The sequence below is a fragment of the Budorcas taxicolor genome, chromosome 15, assembly GCF_023091745.1.
Source record: "Budorcas taxicolor isolate Tak-1 chromosome 15, Takin1.1, whole genome shotgun sequence".
NCBI lineage: Eukaryota > Metazoa > Chordata > Mammalia > Artiodactyla > Bovidae > Budorcas > Budorcas taxicolor.
The window spans coordinates 64,246,671-64,265,674 of NC_068924.1; the positions used below are offsets into that span (position 1 = coordinate 64,246,671).

A 19,004-nucleotide genomic window follows, 5' to 3' on the forward strand; every position below is an offset into this window, starting at 1 on the left:
CTGCAGTCCATGGGGTTGCAAAGAGTCGGACACGACTGAGAGACTTCACTTTCATTTTTCACTTTCATGCACTGGAGAAGGAAACGGCAACCCACTCCAGTGTTCTTGCCTGGAGAATCCCAGGGACTGGGGAGCCTGGTGGGCTGCAGCCTATGGGGTCACACAGAATCAGACACGACTGAAGCGACTTAGCAGCAGTAGCAGCAGCATAGGTATGGGTATTAAAAATGATTTTTACACCACCCCCCAATCCCCTGGCATTTTTGTGAAGATCATCTAGAACTCCTAGCTCAAATGTATGTAAGTGAATCAATAAAAGACAGACACCATCCCAGTTCCCTTTCTTCTTCTCAACTATATCTCAGTTTCTCCCTGGACTAGATCAACATGTCCATTTCCACTCCCAAATAAACAAATCAAAAGCTCTTCTATGAATGGAGAGACATATATACGAGGCAGAGGTGGGGAGTTGCTTAAAACAGCAGCCAGCCAAAATGTGTTAAGGGTCATTATGTGCACTAATTATAATTTGTGCCAATAACAGTTAAAATATAGTGAATACTTCTACAAGGCAGGTACCTTTACATCTCATCCACAAAAAAGGCCTATGAGTAGGTATTACTATTATTTCCACTTTGCATATATATATATATATATGAAAACAGAATGATCAGTTAACTTCTTCATAGTTGCAAAGCCAGTGAGTTGTAGTACCAGGATTTGTGGGTCCTTGGGCAGTGGCTCTTCGCAACTTGGCTTTTAAAGAGCCAAAAAAGATCCAGCTCAATTCCTGGCTCTTTAGTATTGGTTAATAAATAACAGTCCTTGTTCTTTCTCCAGGAACCAGTCTGAATCCAGATGGTCTCCTTACATAAAGGATAATGACGGCATGCTAGAACTCTCACTCGACAAATACTGTCTCTCCCTACCTACTTTCACTGACATCTCAGCCAAACCCAAGGCAAGCTCTCAAAAAAAGGCGCAGAGGCTACCATTCTAGAGTTTCGGAGCCCCTAAGAGAGCAAGAATGCAAACAGACTTTGCAAATAGACAAAGCATAGTATTGCTTTAGATCGAAAATGTCTGTTTGCTCATCCTGACTCCGATTCCCTGAGCCTAGAGGAACAAACACAACCTTTCCCCCTGGAAATCCCAAGGGGTCAGGTTCAATCTGGTAAACAACACTGTTCTGGCACCTTGCAGAACTGGCAGCAGCAGGGGCTGAGACGGTCAGCAACAAATTCGAAGGAAGGAGGCTGAAATGCACCTGTACACCTGCCTAGTGACCTGAAAAAGTCAGGTTGACAACTCCAGAGAGCGAGTGGAGGAGGCGGGGCGCAATTCCCGCCTCCAGAGTGAGCGGAGTGAACTGGACACCTCTTCCATCTTTCCCCTCCTTCCGGGGATGCTGAGCCCCCGCGGGAAACGCAGAAAAGGACCATCGCCACTTTAAGTGACTCAGGAAGTGAAAGGAGGCCGCCTGATTGGGGGGAGGGGGGGTGAGGCAAAGTGGAACCGGGGCGGCGCGGAGGCCCCGCGGCTCCGCGATCTGGTCGGGGGCAGCGGGAGGCCGAGCGGGTGGCGCGGCGCGGGGAAGCCGCGCCGGAAGTGCCCCAACCTCGGGAGGAAGCGCATCGGCCGCCGAGCTGCCGAGCCGGCGGGAAGGCCCTTCGCTCCTCCGCCGGACGCGGGCTACCAGGAGCAGGCAGCAGCGGCCCCGAGGCTGCGGGACACGGCGCGGCCAGTCCCCGGGACGGGCCCGGGCTGGGGTGGAGGCCGCGAGGAGGCCACTCTGAGGCTAGACGGCGAGATCGGTAGCCCCGAGACCCGCGCCGCGGCAGAGCCTCCACATGGCCTCCGGAGGGGGTGCGGCCTTCGAGGAGCTGCCGCACGACGGCACGTGTGATGAGTGCGAGCCGGACGAGGCTCCGGGGGCCGAGGAAGTGTGCCGAGAATGCGGCTTCTGCTACTGCCGCCACCACGCGGAGGCGCACGGGCAGAAGTTCCCCAGACACCATCTGGCCGAGTACGTTCACTGCGCTGCCCAGGCCTGGACCCCGGGAGCCCGCGGGGATGGGGCCGGGGAGGAAGCGGTCGAGGCCCCGGTGGAGAATGAGAAAGCCCTAGAAAGCGAGGCGGGGGAAGGGAGCGAGTCCGAGGAAGACAGTGAGCCCGAAGAAGAGAGCGAGACAGAGGAAGAGAGCGAGGAAGACAGTGAGGAAGAAATGGAGGACGAGCAAGAGAGCGAAGCCGAGGAGGACAACCAGGAAGAAGGAGAATCCGAGGCCGAGGGAGAAACGGAGGCGGAAAGCGAATTTGACCCCGAAATAGAAATGGAAGCAGAGAGAGTGGCCAAGAGGAAGTGTCCGGACCATGGGCTTGATTTGAGTACCTATTGCCAGGAAGACAAGCAGCTCATCTGTGTGCTCTGCCCAGTCATTGGGGCTCACCATGGCCACCATCTCTCCACCCTCGATGAAGCCTTCGAGGAACTAAGAGTAAGTATTGGTCATTCGGAGCATACGCCCAGAGGTCAGGACACGTGGGTTTCAACTCAGGTGGCCTTCCTGTGGCCACATGCACATTCACCATGTCCCTAAAAAGCTGGCCTGTTCAACTTGTTGGGAACGGGGCTTAATGGCTCCTGTTTGATTGAACTCGAGAATCAGATGAAAGTTCTGGACTCTGACCTGAGAAAAATTAATGTACACGCAAAGTCTAGGGTACAGTGTCTGGAAAATGATAAGCCTCTGGTCTTTGGATGCCATTCCTTGGGATTTTGACTCCATTTAAGCCAGTTCCCACAGCATCGCCATTGTTGAGACGAGTGCCTTGACTTAAAGTTCTTGATAAGGTAGTCATTTTGCCTACTTCAAAACGTGGCAAACCATAGTTTAGCCAGAGAACCGAAGCATGTGGTTCCTCTGTAGTGAAGAGACTCCCTAAGGTTAGGTTTTGATGATAACTTCATGTGTATTCCTGAGGTCCATTTTAGTTCTTCATCTTTGATACTTGTTTGGAAAAAAGAATGAGTGGGTGGAGGCAAAATTTGGCTGGGTGTGGGGGTTCCCCTGGCCTTTATCTTTTGCAGGAGGGCAGGGCCTTCATTTATCTTGAATCGTGCTGGTCCCCTGGAACAGTGTATGGAAATATTATAAATATTAATAAATATTTGTTGAATGAATGAATTTGAAGATGATTTGCCTTTTATTTATACTGTGGATGCTTACAAATCAGTGAGAGAGACATCTGGAGTTAACCAGGCAGGAAAGTGAGTGATCAGTTCATTAAGTGATTAATTCATTAGCTTATTGTCATTGTGACATCTTTTGTTTCTCTAAGCAACCTTGCAGTTGCTGCCACTGGGATGGGAAATAACTTTGATAACGAAATCTGCTATATTAGGATTTTTCCTCTTTTTTAAAATTGTAAAATGCACACTCAAAGTGTATAAAAACATGCACAGTCTAACAACTGTAAAGCAAATACTGATGTAAATTCCACCTAGATGAAGAAATAGATTATTAGTAGCACTATTGAAGCCTAATGCCCTTTTTATAATTTTCCAGTTATAGCCATCTCCCTTTCCCTTAGGTAGCCATTATCCTGACTTTTGTGGTGGTAATTTCCTTGCTCATCTTTATACTTTTACCACATTTATGCATTTCTAAACTTATTTGAACTTGACACAGTTGATATTGCTATTGTACTGTTATCATGCATTCTTTTGGAATTTGCTTCATTTTTTCAACATTGTGAGATTCATCCAGTGGGTGCTGTTCATATTCATTGTTGTGTAGAATTCCATTTTATAAATGCCACAAGTTACCTGTTCTGTCAAGGAGGAATATCTGATTTCCAAATTCTGGAGATTCTGTTTATTGTAAATAGTGTTGGTGTGAGCATTCTTGTATATATCTCCTGCTGGACATCTACATACATTTAAATGGAATATCAACCTTTTACTATGCATATCTTCAGTAATATTCAATGTTGCCAACTGTTTTCCAAAGTTGTACCAATTTGCATTCCCATGAAGGGTGTAAGAGAGTTCCTTTTTCTCAGTATCTTCACCAATACTTGTTATTACAGAATTTTTAACTTTTGTCGGTCATATGGATGTGTCATGGTTTCTTCTTGTGGTTTAAAATTTAAAGCTACTTGGAATGTCATTTGTGTTTTTTCTTTTTTTTTTGCAAACTACTCATTCAGGTCTTTTGCTCATTTTTCATTTGGGTTATCTTTTTCTCGTTAATTTACAGGAATTTATACACACACCCACCCACCCACCCACCCACACATACATATATATAACTAACTTCCTTGTTTTATGGATTACAAAAATCTTCTACCCTCTTTTTCGTTTCATTTTTTAAAAAATTGTGCCTAGAACAGATAAGTTCTTCATTAAAAGTTAATAAGCTTTATCATTAACTTCCTTTATCATTAGTTCTTTTTGTGTCTTGTTCCACTTAGTATTGATTCTTTGGGCAGTGGAGGTGGGGGCTCAACCTCACTTTTCACTGTGTACAGATAGCCAGTTGCTCTAGCAGCATTTATTGAAAAGCCTTTCCTTTCTGTACTGATCCGCTGTGCCACCAGTCATCTATCAAATGCCTGCCCATATGTGTGCGGTGTGTTTCTTGGCACTTCTGTTTTGTACCATTGATCTGTCAGTATATTCCTGCATGAGCAACATGTTTTCTTAGTTACCATAAGTTAGTAACATGCCTTAATATCTGGTAGAGCAAGTCTGTCCACTTGGTTCTTCTCAAAGAGTGTCTTAACTGGTCTTGGCCTTTTACATTTCTTAGAATCATATCACGAAGTTATATATTAAAAATAAAAAGAGTCTGCAAGACTTTTTTTTAATATTGTATTGAAATTATAAACCAATACAAGGAGAATTAATGTCACTACAAAATGTAGTCATCTGATCCATTTTTTAAAGTCCTTTACGTTGCCTCACAATAAAGTTTTATAATTTTTTTTTCTTGGAGATCTTATACATTACTGGGAAGTTTATTCATGAGTACTTAACAGTTTTATAGTATTGTAAAAAATGTTTTTAATTTTTTCCCTAATTGTATATAGGAATATGATTAACTTTTATATACTGATTTTCATTTAAACTTACTATTTTAATAATAAATCTAAATTTATTCTATACACATGATCACATTATTTTCAAGAGGGACAGTTTTTGTTTCTTTTCAGTCCTTATGCTTGTTTTTTTTTCCTCCTTGCCCTGATGCTGTGGATAGGCCTGCCAATATAATGTTGAATAAAACTGATGGTAGGTATTTTTGCCTTGTTCTTAATTGAGGGATAATTCATAACATTTTACAAGTGTGGTGTAACTTTTTTCCCACAGATACATTGCATGAGATTAAGAAAATTCCCTTCTAGTCCAAGTTTAAGGGTTTTTCTTAGTACTGAATGGATATTGAATTTTATCAAATGCTTTTTCTGCATCTGTTGCATGTTTTGTGAATTTACTCTTCTGCTGTGCTGATGTGATGAATTGCATTAATTGATATGCTTAATAATTTGAAAATCAGTATTATGTTCATATGTCTCAAAAACCTCTTTTTCACCTTTGGTAACTGCTTTTATTAGTTTTTTCACTTATTGTTCAAGTGTTTGTTTCTTTTTGCAAATATAGGTGTGCACATATATATAGTCTTATTTTCATCCCTTCATTATTATTATATTTTTCAATTAAAACAATCTGCCGTTTCTGGGGTAAATTCAATTTGATGAAGTATCCTTATGTTTTTGAATTTAACTTATTAATAATTTATGTAGGAGTTTTCATTTATATTTATGAGAGAAATTGGCTTGTAAATTTCCTTTCTTGTAATGTCCTCTTGAGATTTTGCTATCAAGGTTATGTTGGCTTCATAATATGAGTCAGGATGTATTGCTTCTCATATATTTTCTTCCTGTTTTAATGCTCTGGAAGTGTTTGTATAAGATTGGAATATTTCTTCCTAGAATGATTGATAAAACTGACCAGGGAAGCCATTTGCATCTGAAATGAGAGAGAGAAAGAATTTATTTTGTTATTCTTTTATGGTATTTTTGACTATGGATTCAATTTATTTGATGGTTATATGCCTGTCTAGGTTGTCTATTTTCCTTTGAGTCAATTTTGATGGGTTAGATTTTCCTAGAAGTTGGTCCATTTTGTTTAAATTTTCAAATATGCTAGCATAGATTTATGAATCATATCCTCTTGCTATCTTTTTTCATACTGTTGCTATCCTCTTTATTCCTTTAAGAACAATAAGCATGTTGATTTATAATCTGTCACTGATATTTCCAGTAGGTGAAGACTTTGTAGATCTCTCTCTGCTAGCTATTGTTTTTGGTGGTGATTAGCAGGTTTCATTATTTCCTTCTGTGCTTGTTATATTTGAGTAACTTTCCATTACCATTAAAAAATTATTTTGGGGGGATTTCCCAAGCCTTGGCATGAAGCTGGATTCTTCAAAAGAGGATTTGAGTTTGCTTCTGCTAAGACCTAAGTGTACAACTTGTTTAAGACCCCTTTGTTGTTTTCCTCTTGTCACTCAGTTCTGTCCGACTCTGTGATCCCGTGGACTGCAGTATGCAAGGCTTCACTGCAGTCACTATCTGCAGTAATTTTGGTGCCCTAGAAAATAAAATCTATCACTGTTTCCCCATCTATCTGTCATGAAGTGATGGGACCAGATGCCATGATCTTCATTTTTTGAATGTTGAGTTTTAAACCAGTTTTTCATTCTCCTCTTTTGCCTTCATCAAGAGGCTCTTTAGTTCCTCTTCGCTTTCTGCCATAAGGGTGGTGTCTCTTGCATATCTGAGGTTATTGATATTTCTCCTGGCAATCTTGATTCCAACTTACGCTTCATCCAGCTTGGCATTTTGCATGATGTACTTTGCATGTAATTTAAATAAGCAGGGTGACAATATACAGCCTTGATGTACTCCTTTCCCAATTTGGAACCAATCCATTGTTCCATTTCTGGTTCTAACTGTTGCTTCTTGACGTGTATACAGGTTTTGCAGGAGGCAAGTCAGGTGGTTTGTTATTCCCGTCTCTCCGAATTTTCCAGTTTGTTGTGATCCACATAGTCAAAGGCTTTAGCGTAGTCAATGAAACAGAAGTAGATGTTTTTCTGAAACTTTCTTGCTTTTTCTATGATCCAACGGATGTTGGCAATTTGATCTCTGGTTCCTATGCCTTTTCTAAAACCAGCCTGAACTCTGGAAGTTCTCAGTTCATGTACTCTTGAAGTGGCAGCCCCCTCCCGCCAACATCGCTTTCTGCCTATAATCAAATGCACATCCCAGTTTCTTGTGATCAGGAAATGTACTCAGATCAATAGAGTTGTTTCTTATATTCTGCTTGTGTTAACAGTGGAACAGTACTACTAAACCTTATTAGAATTTTTTCATCAGTTTTTTCTCTGATAACTTCAGTGCCAGGGTCCTCTGGCCATATTATAGTTTTTTGTTTTTGATCATGATAGTTTTGAGGAGTGCCAGTCAGGTATTTGGTAGACTGTCCCTCAGTTTGGATTTCTCTGATTTTTTTTCATGGTGAAACTTGAATTGTGGGTTCTGGAGCAATAGAAATTCTCTTTAATGTTTTGCTTTCTTTCACTTAGTAGTATGTCTTGGAAATCACTCCATAGACCTCCCTATTTATTTATTTACTTACCTATTTCAGCTGAAAATACTCTAATGAGTGTCAGTCATTAATTATTTTTAGCTTTTTTGAAAAATCTTTTTTAATTGGCAGATAATCACTTTACAATATTGTGATGGTTTCTGCCATACGTCAACATGAATCAGCCATAGGTATACACATGTCCTTTCCCTTTTAAACCTCCTGGTATCTGTAAAGATGGTATGATGATTCTATACGCAGGGCAGGAAAGGAGACACAGACATTAAATTCTTAATTTATGGTATTTCAACTCTAGAGCACCTATTTGGCTCTTTTTTTAAAAGGTCCATTTCTTTCTATCTTTTGGGGGTCTGATTCTTGATTATATGCCATATTTTCATGATTTTTCATTCAAAGTTAGACACTCTGTTTAAAAGAACTCTAGAGACTAGAGTCATATTTTAACCCCTCACAAAGGGCATACCATTTGCTCCGTAAGGCAGCTAGGATGGGGGGCTGATCATTTCTACCCAGTAAAAATTTGAACTTGGTCAGAGCTGGATTGCAGCATTAATTAGTTTCATTTCACGACTGGTTTCATGTATTTTGAGGACAGTGTACATTTTACCTATTGACAAGAGAGTAGGTCTCTTAAAATATTAAAAGTGTTTTGGCATGATAACGGCTAGAGAAGAGAATCTTTGTTATGCTGCATTTATTCTTTCACCAAATATTTACTGAGCGTCAGCCAAGGGCGAGTGCTTTCTAAGCGCTGGAAATATAGCAAGATGGAAAGAGTCTACTGCTGGAGTATACATTGTATTGGAAGGAAATAGAACAAATGGGCACATAAGCATGTAGTAAGTGATTTAAAGAAAAAATGAAACAACACTGTGGGTTTAGAGAGGGACAGAAGTGTCCTAGTTCTGCCACTGGCTTTTAGACCCTGGACAAGTTACTTAACAGTTCGCTGTGTTTTTCTATCTCTAAAAGGGGTATAAAGTTAAGAAATAGTGTTTTGTGAGAGTAAAATAATCTAGTTTGTGATAAAACTTTAACAATGCTTAACACATTGTAAGTGCTCTTTAAATGTTAGCTGTTGTCTTTGTTATTATTATAGGAGGAGTCTTGCTAAATGTATGAGTTTAGAGTTAAGAGGAATTTAAACAGTATATGTTTTGAGATCTCAATGCCAGACTAGACCGTAAGTGGCTTATGTTGGCAGTAGAAGATCAAATTGTTGCCAAGGGCTAGAGTAAAGCAAACTTAAGAGTAGGCAGGCCAGAATGGTCAAAAAACCAGGGTGATGGTAGAGCAAGAGGGGATCTAGGCAGAGGCAACCTGAAGGCTATGCCAGAAGGACTAAGGCGAACACCTTGAAAGGATAAGTTTAACCCTTAATCTCTGAAATGACTTTTGAAGTCTTGCCTTTCCTGCTGTGCTGTATTTCCAGTTTGGCTCCAGAGGATTTGGTCTCCAAAGGATTCTGTGGGTCCAAACTTGTATTGAGCCTGTGCTCCAGCTTTATCATAGAAATATAGTTACACAGCCCTTATTATGAGCTCTCATCTGGCTCAGAACCTCTCATCTCAGATATGCAAGTTTCTCTTACTGTGACCACAGTTTCTAATTCTGAAAATAGGTCATGGAGTCTAACAAAGGAGCTTGATCTGGTTCATGGATATTTTCATATGAAAATTATGTTGCCATGGGAATTTGCATTCATAGCTATAGTTAATGAATTGTTTTGGTTGAACAATGTAAGTGCAATTACATATATTCAGAACTCTAGACCAGCAGGTTAAAAAATTATTTTGAACATAACTTACAGTAGGGGAAATATAGTTTACATTGTGATCTAGTTTACACACACATACACATTTAACTAACACAAATGGAACACTGTTAACCTTACTGCATATGATATATTCTGCTCTGTTTCTCTTCTTTTCTGTCAAAAAAAAATTCTGGATTCTCCCAATAAATTGATTTCATTGCCCACTAGTGGGTCAAGTTCTATGGTTTGAAATGCACTTGGCTAGTTCATTCTAAGATCACCCGAAGGAAAGGTGGAGTCATAAAATGCCAAAGGGGGAAGTGATTGACAGAATCCAGCAAGTACTTACAAGCATCTGTGGGGTTTTTAACATTGCTTTGCTATGGACAGATCCAAAGGTTTTGAAGCCACTCCCTTTGTCCTTGGATGTGTCTTTAAGATGGATGGATATTAGGAGGGAAGAATGTTTGGTTAAGTGGCAGTGGGAACAACTGCAGGGGGTAGCCCGGGAGGGGACACTGGTAGCAGGTGGTTGGGAGGATTTGGGCACACGCACAGAACAGCTGTGACTGGCGGGGCTGGAGGTGGGGGCATGCCGCTGCTGCGTCTCCTGATGGCCAGTAGCTCTTCCTGTGTAGTCAGCTCCTAAGAAGCAGCTCTGGGAGGGAGGCGAAAGATTGAATTTCTGCTGTAATGTCCCTATGTATAGTTTTATTCCTGACTGAATGGATTTGGGGTATCTTCTAATAAAACCATAAAACATTGGCTATACAGTCCTTCACTCAGTGTCATTTATTTGTATGTGTGTGCTCAAGTTGTGTCCGACTCTTTGCAACCCCATGCACTGTAGCCTGCCAGGCTCCTCTGTCCACGGCATTTCCAGGCAAGAATACTGGAGTGGGTTGCCATTTCCTCCTCCAGGGATCTTCCTGACCCAGGAGATCGAACCAACGTTTCTTGCATCTTCTGCATTGGCAGGTGGATTCTTTACCACTGCACCACCTGGGAAGCCCCATTTATTTGTATAGAATAAGACACAAGAAGACAAAAGCTAAGACTAAGGTGAAAGGGGATTCAGCACTCACGGTGGGTGGAACTTCATTAGAGAGAGCCTAGAGAGCTTCTGTAGGGTTAAGTGCAGGGGAAAAGCCATCACATTTTGTTAAGGGTATGCCTCTTCCCCCAATCTTTATTATTAAAATGACACTTATAATCTAGGAATTAAGAAAAAAGGTAGAGGTGACCTTGGGGTACTGGAAGGACAGCAAAAAGGCCATTCTGGAATGAAAGAGTAGGAAGTAGGTTGACAGGACGGTGTGTTTCTCACCTTGTTGCCACATTCTGGAATCACCTGTGGAGTGGGGTTCTTTAGAAAGTACCTATGACTGGCCTCACCCCAGCCTAAAATCAGAATCTTTGGGAATGGTCAGGTATTTTGTAGAATGTCTTTCTCTTGAGATTTGCCATCTCTTCATGTCATGGTTAGACTGGAATTACTGGTTTGTAGAAGGAAGACCATGGAATTAAGGGTACACACTGTCAAGGGGACTCTTGTGAGAAAAGGTCCAGACTTCCCTTGCATTCTCTCCCCGGAAGTGCCCTCTTTTTCCCTGCCCCAACCTTTCAATCAGAATAGAATGGATTAATAGACATACTGTGCTATCAGATGATTACTTTTCAGGGTAAAGTTTGCTGATGTAGTAGGTGTGTAATTCTTAAGCCACTCTGGGGATAAAGGACTATGTGCCTGTGGTATCACCTTTTCTTGACATAGCCCACAAACGGACGTTGCCCTGTCTATCCACTGATAACATCCACCTTTTCTCTTCCCATGCATCTCACCCGCAATTGAGAAGCTAGAGATCTGTTGGTGTCGGTGTGTCTTCTGCTTGAAGTTATAGTTCAGTGTGGGATAACTGGCTCAGCTTCACGCTCTTGTTTCTGTTGTGTGTTTTAATATCCAGAGCCAGAGGCTAAACCCGTCATGTGGCAGGAAGGAACACAGATGCTCATGACCTCTCGGAAGAGGAGGCAGCACAAAGAAGGGGTGAAACAAATACTCTAGTCCAGATATGTGGGGTAGAGATGAGAATCTTGATGTGTGTGTGTCTGTGACTATGCTAGGGATCAAGCCAATGTGTGTGTGTGTGACTATGCTAGGGATCAAGCCAACATGATATCAGGATTAAAAAAATCAATATTGATGCCCTTTACAGATGTCAGAGATTAATCAAGAATGAAAAAAATAAAACCAAGCAAGCAACAGCTTCCAGTTACACTGTGTTAAATCCATAATTTATGGCAAATAACCATATGGGCAGTGACTCTGATGTGCATTGTGTTATGCTAAATTGTTCCTGTTGAACATGTATTTATAAATTAAACTCAGGTCAGATGTATTTAGCTAGTTTTTGATCAGATAGAGTAATCTGCTTTTAACTTCAATAGAATATTAGAGAAAATATATCCAGACTATAGCATATAGTTAGCTTAATTGTCAAAACCTGGTGTTTTTAAGCTGATTTTATTTGTGTGAGTTTTGGAGCACTTAGGGTGAGCCATGTGACAGATACTGAGAAAAAGAAAGGTTCCTGACATCGGAAAGCTCATACTCTCTTTCACATGCCTATTTGTGTGTAAATATTAGAAAAGAGGTACAAATTGGATGTCACGGGGGCAGAGAAGCCCGACAGACCACAGTCCATGTCGCAAGAATCGGACACAACTGAAACAACTTAGCATGCACGCATGGGGGCTCAGAGGAAAGAGAAGTTAATTTCAGCTGGAGACATGTAATCAGCAATGCTTTCTTAGAGAAAGCGGTATTTGAGGTGGGTATTTGATGGGTGCGCTTTTACTGGGTAGATACCACTCAAGTGCTGGGCAGTTGGCCTCTGTGTTTCCATAGCAACAGACTGTGCACAGTATATTGTATCACTATTATTTCTTCCCAACATGCCTGTGTCCTGTGTTATCAATTCTAGGCTTAGGACTGTATGTCATCTTTCTGTCTCTCCAGCTAGCACAGTGCCTGCTGAGAGTAGATGTATGTGATATGTTCTGTAAATGTATGATATGAAGTATAATCTCTAATAGTCACAGGGCATCAAAGAAAGAGACTATTGCATAGGGATTTACCACATCAATGTTTACATTAAGTTCAACTGCATTTAAAATGGTGAAGTAATGTGGAAAACTCCAAAATAATGGCAGCTCAAACAAGATGGATGTTTTCTCTCTTGTATATAAGGAAGTAGGCTGTCTGAAGCTGGTATGGAAGAATCATGAAGTTACTAGGCATCTAGGCTGTTTCTACCTCTAGGGTTTAGTCCTTGTCATGGACCAAGATGACTACTGGAGGTCCAGCCAATACATCTGAATTCCAGGATGGCAGGCACAGGAACATGAAGAAAGGAAGAGAACCCTTTATTTTAAGAGAACCTTCCAGAAGTTGCACACATTGCTGTTTATATTTCAGTGGTCAGAGTTCAGCCCCATGGCATTATCTAGTTGCAAGAGAGGGTGCTAGGAAACAGTCTTTTTTTTCAGGCTAAGGTGTGTCCAGCTAAAACTGGAGTGTTACTAAGGAGAAATGGCAGGATGAATATGAAGGACCAAGCTGTCTTGCCTTAATTGGCATCACCCTCCATGGGTTTGAATCCTGGCTCAGCTACTTGTTACCTGTGTCATGCTGGAGAATTCATCCTCTCTCTCTCAATCTTGGTTTCATCATTTGTAACATGGCCATAATAATTACTTCTCCTTTTAGGGCTGTAGTGAAAACCAAATAATACACGGAAAGATCTTAGCACAGTGCCTGGAATGTTATAATCCCTCAGCCATTAGTGACTCTTCCTACACCTACGGAGCCACTATTCTGAGCTCAATTCCAGACCAGTGAGTCTGACAGAAGTAGAAGTTCGGACACCAAGTTTCTTTGGGTGGAAACTGGTCAGCCCCCTCTCCTTCTGCCTGCTCTATTCTGGTGGGTAGAAAGGCTGGTGAAAAACCTGTCTTCAGAGAAGAGGCTCCTGTATATTTCAGTGTCCTGCTGGGGCCTTATGCACTAGCTAACCAAAACACAGCTGGTATGTCTAATTTTAGGTTCACAAGTCTTGCTGGTTGTCCTCTTTAAATTCTGTTTTACATTCTGAACTGTGGGAAGTTTTTATAGAAGCAGAGAGGAGGCGGGGCAATACACCGTTTTCTTTCTGCTTAGAAAATAGCCTCTGTTTTCTTTCCAGTAGGAAATGGGGACAAGTCGGGGAAAGCCATTATAGGCACCCCCATTGTCCTCCCCTCCATCCTTTGGGTCTGTGTGAACCCTGGTGGGGTATAACTTGTGGTGAATGATAGACTCTGACTTCATGTGTGTGAGGAATGGAAGTCATATATAACCTTTTATATTTTAACCTTTAAATTTCACTCTGTTGCCTGTGTGGAGAAGGGACTGTAGGGTAGGTGAGGGGAGTGGTATTGCTTCTTGGACCTCAAACAAGCAGGGAGTAGTAGAGATGGTAAAGTGAAGTCGCTCAGTCGTGTCCCACTCTTTGAGACCCCATGGACTGTAGCCTACCAAGCTCCTCTGTCCATGGGATTTTCCAGGCAATAGTACTGGAGTGGATTGCCATTTCCTTCTCCAGAGGATCTTCCCGACCCAGGGATCAAACCCAGGTCTCCCGCATTGTAGACAGACGCTTTACTGCCTGAGCCACCAGGGAAGACTAAAAGAGTAATTGAACTTGGCCTAGGTTTTAGAGTTAGGTCTGAAAAGACTTGGTGATAGGTTTTCTCAGACCCAAAAAATGATTTTGGGTCTGAGCAACTGTGTAAAGGTGGTTACCTAACATAGGAATGGATTTGGAGTTGGAAAATCAAGTCATGTGAAGAACTTGGAAGAGAATTTTTGGACATGGTGTGGTGATACTAAATTCAGTTTAATTTAATTTTGTCAGGACTTTGCTTTATGGTTGGATTCCTTAGGAGGACTTCTTACACTGTCTATCTCTCAATCCTTTTCCATTGTTTCTCCCCAAAAAAACTTTTTGTGAAAATGATAGAAAGTTAGATTGATTTTTTTTCTCTTTTTCTTTTTGAAAGCATGGTACCAATGCAAGGCCACTGGGATAGAAAAGAAAAAAACAACAACAACAAACAGGCAGCCAATATTCTTTTGAAACCCAGCATCTTCTGATTCTTTCTAATACAGAATTTAGTATTTAGGAGCCAGTTTCAGATACTAAGTGATCTTTACATTTCTAGTGACACACGACTTTTCTTTTGGTCCCCAGGTGGTAATAGGCTTTAGACTAGACTGACTCCTCTGAAAGTATAGAGACTGGTTGTCAAGAAACACTTCCTGTTCTGATGCCCCCTTTACCTGCCATATTCCACCTTTTTTCTACCTCTTGCCCATTTTTCAAAGAATGTTTACATTAGAATGAACTATATTACTTCTGTGTTTTGGATGGACATGTATTTATGAGGTATTCTGAATCCCTTTGAGGAAAGACATGCCACCTTTCTTGGTATTCAAATACAAAAACCCTTAGAGGTAGAAAACTCTCTGAGTTGCTGCTAAGGGTGGCAACTTCAGATGTCTACAGGGAACAGCAAGGTAATATAAATGAGAAGCCATCCAGGGTAACTGCGACGTACTGAAGGGAGCTTGCCTCGCCTGAAGTGGGTAGTTGCTACTCAGCTTCGGCCAGGTGCTGCTGTGTGGAAAGGGAACCCAGTACAGTCAGACCTTTCAGATTTTCAGAAGAAGCTAGCAATCTTTATGATGTCATATCTCCTTGATTTTAAGTGTTGGCGATTAATTTTAAATTGCTAGCATGCTAGTGTGGGACAACACTCTAAAAACAAAACAAAAGTTGTGTCAGCTGTGACCTGTGAATTTGTAGGTTCTGATTTGGCCCCTTTTCCTCATTTACAAGTTGAGAAACAGAAACTCTGAGATATAAAATGACTTTTCCAAGTTCACATAGCAGTTAGTAGGAATGAAGCCTGATTCTCCCTTCTCTTTATGCAGTGCCCTTTACACTAGGAAAATTAAACTTTGGGGGATCTTTGAGGAATGCGCCAGTCCCTTTTCATAGAATAGTGCATGTACTTTCCAAATCTTGTGTATAGTTTGGGGATTTCAAACTCCCTGAAATCAATATATGAATCCTAGGTGGAGAATCTTCTCTGACACCTTTGGTTCATGTTTGCTGCAAAGGTAACAGTGCCCTGGTATTTATACATAGGCAAATTCAAGGAGAGAGACACTCAAAGCAGAAACTCTGGGTCGGTCTTCCCTTCCTCCCCCCTACTCCTTTTTGTGTATTGAATCCTAATTAGACAATAGGAATACATTTAAGTAAGTCTAAGACTCTTCCTACCAGTATTCCCATTACCAGTTGCCCCAAGTCATTGCTTTTCTAATCTTTTACATACATATGTAACCCATAGAATAGTTTTATATTTCTTTAAATGAATGATATAGTATGCCTTGTTTGGCAAGTTTTTTTTAAATTCAGCATTGTGCATTGCCATGTATATACCGGTCTACTTCATTTGCCATATCAGACCTCATTTTTAATTCCATAGTTTATTTAGCCACCCACAATTGATGGATGCTTAGGATATTTCCAGGTTTTTACTATTAAAAACAGTGCTGCAATAATTATTTTTGGGCATACCTCCTTGACACATGTTAGTGTTTCTCAAGGGAAGAAGGTGAAAAATGAACTCCCTTGGCATGTGATTTCAAAGTAGCTTTGTTATATCAGCAACATATGAAAATTCCCTACCTCCCCAAAGTCTCTCATTGCTTGGTGTTATCAAATCAAAACTTTTTTTTTGATTTGGATAAGTATGATGGATAAGAAATGATATCATAATTACAAGTAAGTTTGAGCATCTTTTAACATCTTTTCATATGTGTATTAGCCATTTCACATTTCTATTATGTTCATATCCTGTGTTGGGATTTCTTTTGTGCTTTTTTGGCTTTTTCTTATTTATAGGAATCCCTTATGTATTTTTCCATGTGTTCCTGATACCAGCCTCTTCTCTTGTATATGTGACAAATCTTTGTCATTTGGATCTGTTTGATCCTGATTTTGCTGCTGACCAGCTCTGTAATTTGAGGGGTGGGTGTCACAACAGAGCACTTGTCTTGTTTTAATCTACACTGTTCTTGGGGGAGGAGAGAGGTTCATAAACAAGGATAGGCTCACATGTGGGAAGGAGGTGAGGAAGAGCAGCATCAGGAGACACTGACTTCATCACCACTCACAGTCCTTGCCCCAAGGACTGACATAGTAGAATCTGGCCGTTTATGGATGCACATGTGTCTAAAGTTAGAATTCTTCTGACTTCTCAGTTAGAACCCAAGTTTCAGAGGTATCTCTTCCATTCCACCACAGTAGGGAAGTATGTAAGTATGACCTATTCCAGTTATCTTTTGACTGATGGGTGCCCTCAGCAAACTATTAAAATACAATACCACACGATGCTTTGGAGACACTCATACTCAAATACCACCTTAGGCATAGACAACCTGTGCCCCTGCCCTGTGCTTTAGAGGGCCCTTCTTTTGCCCATGCCTGCCCCCTTCTAGTGGAGAAGTAAATGGCAACCCACTCCAGTATTCTTGCCTGGAGAATCTCATGGACAGAGGAGCCTGGCGGACCACAGTCCATGGGGTTGCAAGAGTTGGACACAACTTAGCGACTGCACCACCACCACCAACCTCCCCCTGCCCTCCCGCCCTTCTCGACCACTCTCCTAAGTATCCAGAATCCAAGAATTACCTAATGAAATGTCCTGACCCTGCTCTAGGGGTCTGTAGAGGCTTTTTCTGAGCCCATCCTCCAAAAGATGAATCAAACCAATAGACCCCACCCCTGATAAGTGCATTCTTACGTTCCAGGTGTGGTCCAGGGTGACTGTTTGAAAGAGATGTTCCCAGATCTTGGGTGTACTAGCCAGAGCACCTGTGTACAAGGCTTGTTGAGGTGCAGGACGGGACCGGGGTGTGTGAAAAAAGAAAGGCAGTGGCTTTGGGGCCAGGGTAGTCCATTTTAACTCTTGCCTCAGCCCTGCAGCTGTCAGAGAAGAGTCTCCCAACTGCTTATTTGGGAGGGAGGGTAGTTTTTTTTTTTTGTATAAGCCATTAGGGACGGTTTTTTTTTTTTTTTTCACCACTCATTTAGAGGCTGGCTCCATATAGACCCCAGTTATCTTTGAGAATATTCTCAAAGAGAGCGGGGTGGGGAGTGGTCTGGGTGAATTTCCTGAAGGAAGGGTCTCTGCCTCTCCTCTATCACTTGCCTGGCAGGCAGTGCTGCTATTGCTTTGTGAAAAGGAAGAAGGATTCCGCTGACCCACTGGATTTTTATGAAAGAAGTCTAAGGGTTCCCTTATCTCCCCTCACAAGGCACATCTGCCGGCAAACAGGCTGTCTGCTTCTTAGGGATTCCTTCGTCATCCTGCTTCTCTTCTGAGTGTTTTGAGACACAGCTTAGTGCATTCCTTTCTGTTCTCTAAGCTGTGGGGGGAAGCAGGACGGTGAGGAAGTCATAATACATCAGCGCTCTTGCTGAGAGCTTAAAATGGGTGCTGGCAGCTGGGATGTGGGGGAATAGAGCTTTCCAGGGACAAGTGACCTGCTTGTTCGGCCAATGAGAAGCAGGTTAGAGGAATGATATCACCAGACAGGCGTTATTGTCTGATCATCTCATAAAAGCGGGATTGTGTCTGGCAATTTAACCCTTCTTTAGGTACTTTGGGTCTCATGCACTTCTTGGTATGTGACCTCCAGAGTCCTTTTCCCACCTGTCTGCTGTGAGACCAGAGATTAAAGATTTAAATTGGTGATGAAATTTGGGAAGTGATGTCATCATCCTGAAAATATGAACTAAAGCTTAGAACCACAGTTAGGGTGGGAATGTCAGCTGCGTCTGGAGAGCACATCTAAAGCAGATATCCGTCTTAGGTTACATCAGACTTTTACTGTAGACTTGGGAGAGAATGGAGGGTAGAGAGGGGGAAAAGGATTTAGGCTTTAGTCTATTTTAGTCTATATGATGGAGACTTACTAAGTATGCCCTGTTTGGGAGAAATTGGAATTTTCCTCCCAAATTGGGAAAATATCACTGAGTCTGAGGCCAATTTTGAAGAACAGATATTTGTCATGTTTGATTATATTACACTTATTTATTGTTCCTTGCCCAGAAAAATGACTTGATTTTCTCATACCTCCTTTCCATCACTGGTGAAATGAGGGTAAAGATCCTGTCCTATCCCCAAGGAGTTGAGATAAGAAAACAAACTAATTCATGTGACTTTCCATCTCACGCTATACACATGTATTATTATTAAGGCATTTGTATCTTAAGATTGCATATTCATTCATTCATTCATTCATTTGTTCAGCATACTTTTTAAAACGCCTTGATGCTGGACGCAGATACAGAGAAAAGATGGAGTTATTACCTTTAAGGAGTTTTAAATATTGTGAGGGAGACAGACAATAATAATAAACACGTCTCATACATCCATTGTCTTTACCACGTGCCA

The 19,004-nt window shown here is 41.5% G+C and overlaps 1 protein-coding gene across 1 annotated transcript in view; it reads left to right on the plus strand.

Annotated features, from left to right (window-relative positions):
* The first annotated feature begins 1,789 nt into the window (after window positions 1-1,789).
* Window positions 1,790-19,004, plus strand: part of TRIM44 (tripartite motif containing 44) — a 111,205-nt gene continuing 93,990 nt past the window's right edge. The window contains exon 1 of the mRNA XM_052653111.1: window positions 1,790-2,498. Within this exon, the coding sequence (XP_052509071.1) occupies window positions 1,851-2,498 (648 nt within the window). The 5' untranslated portion in view covers window positions 1,790-1,850. The remainder of the gene's footprint in view (window positions 2,499-19,004) is intronic.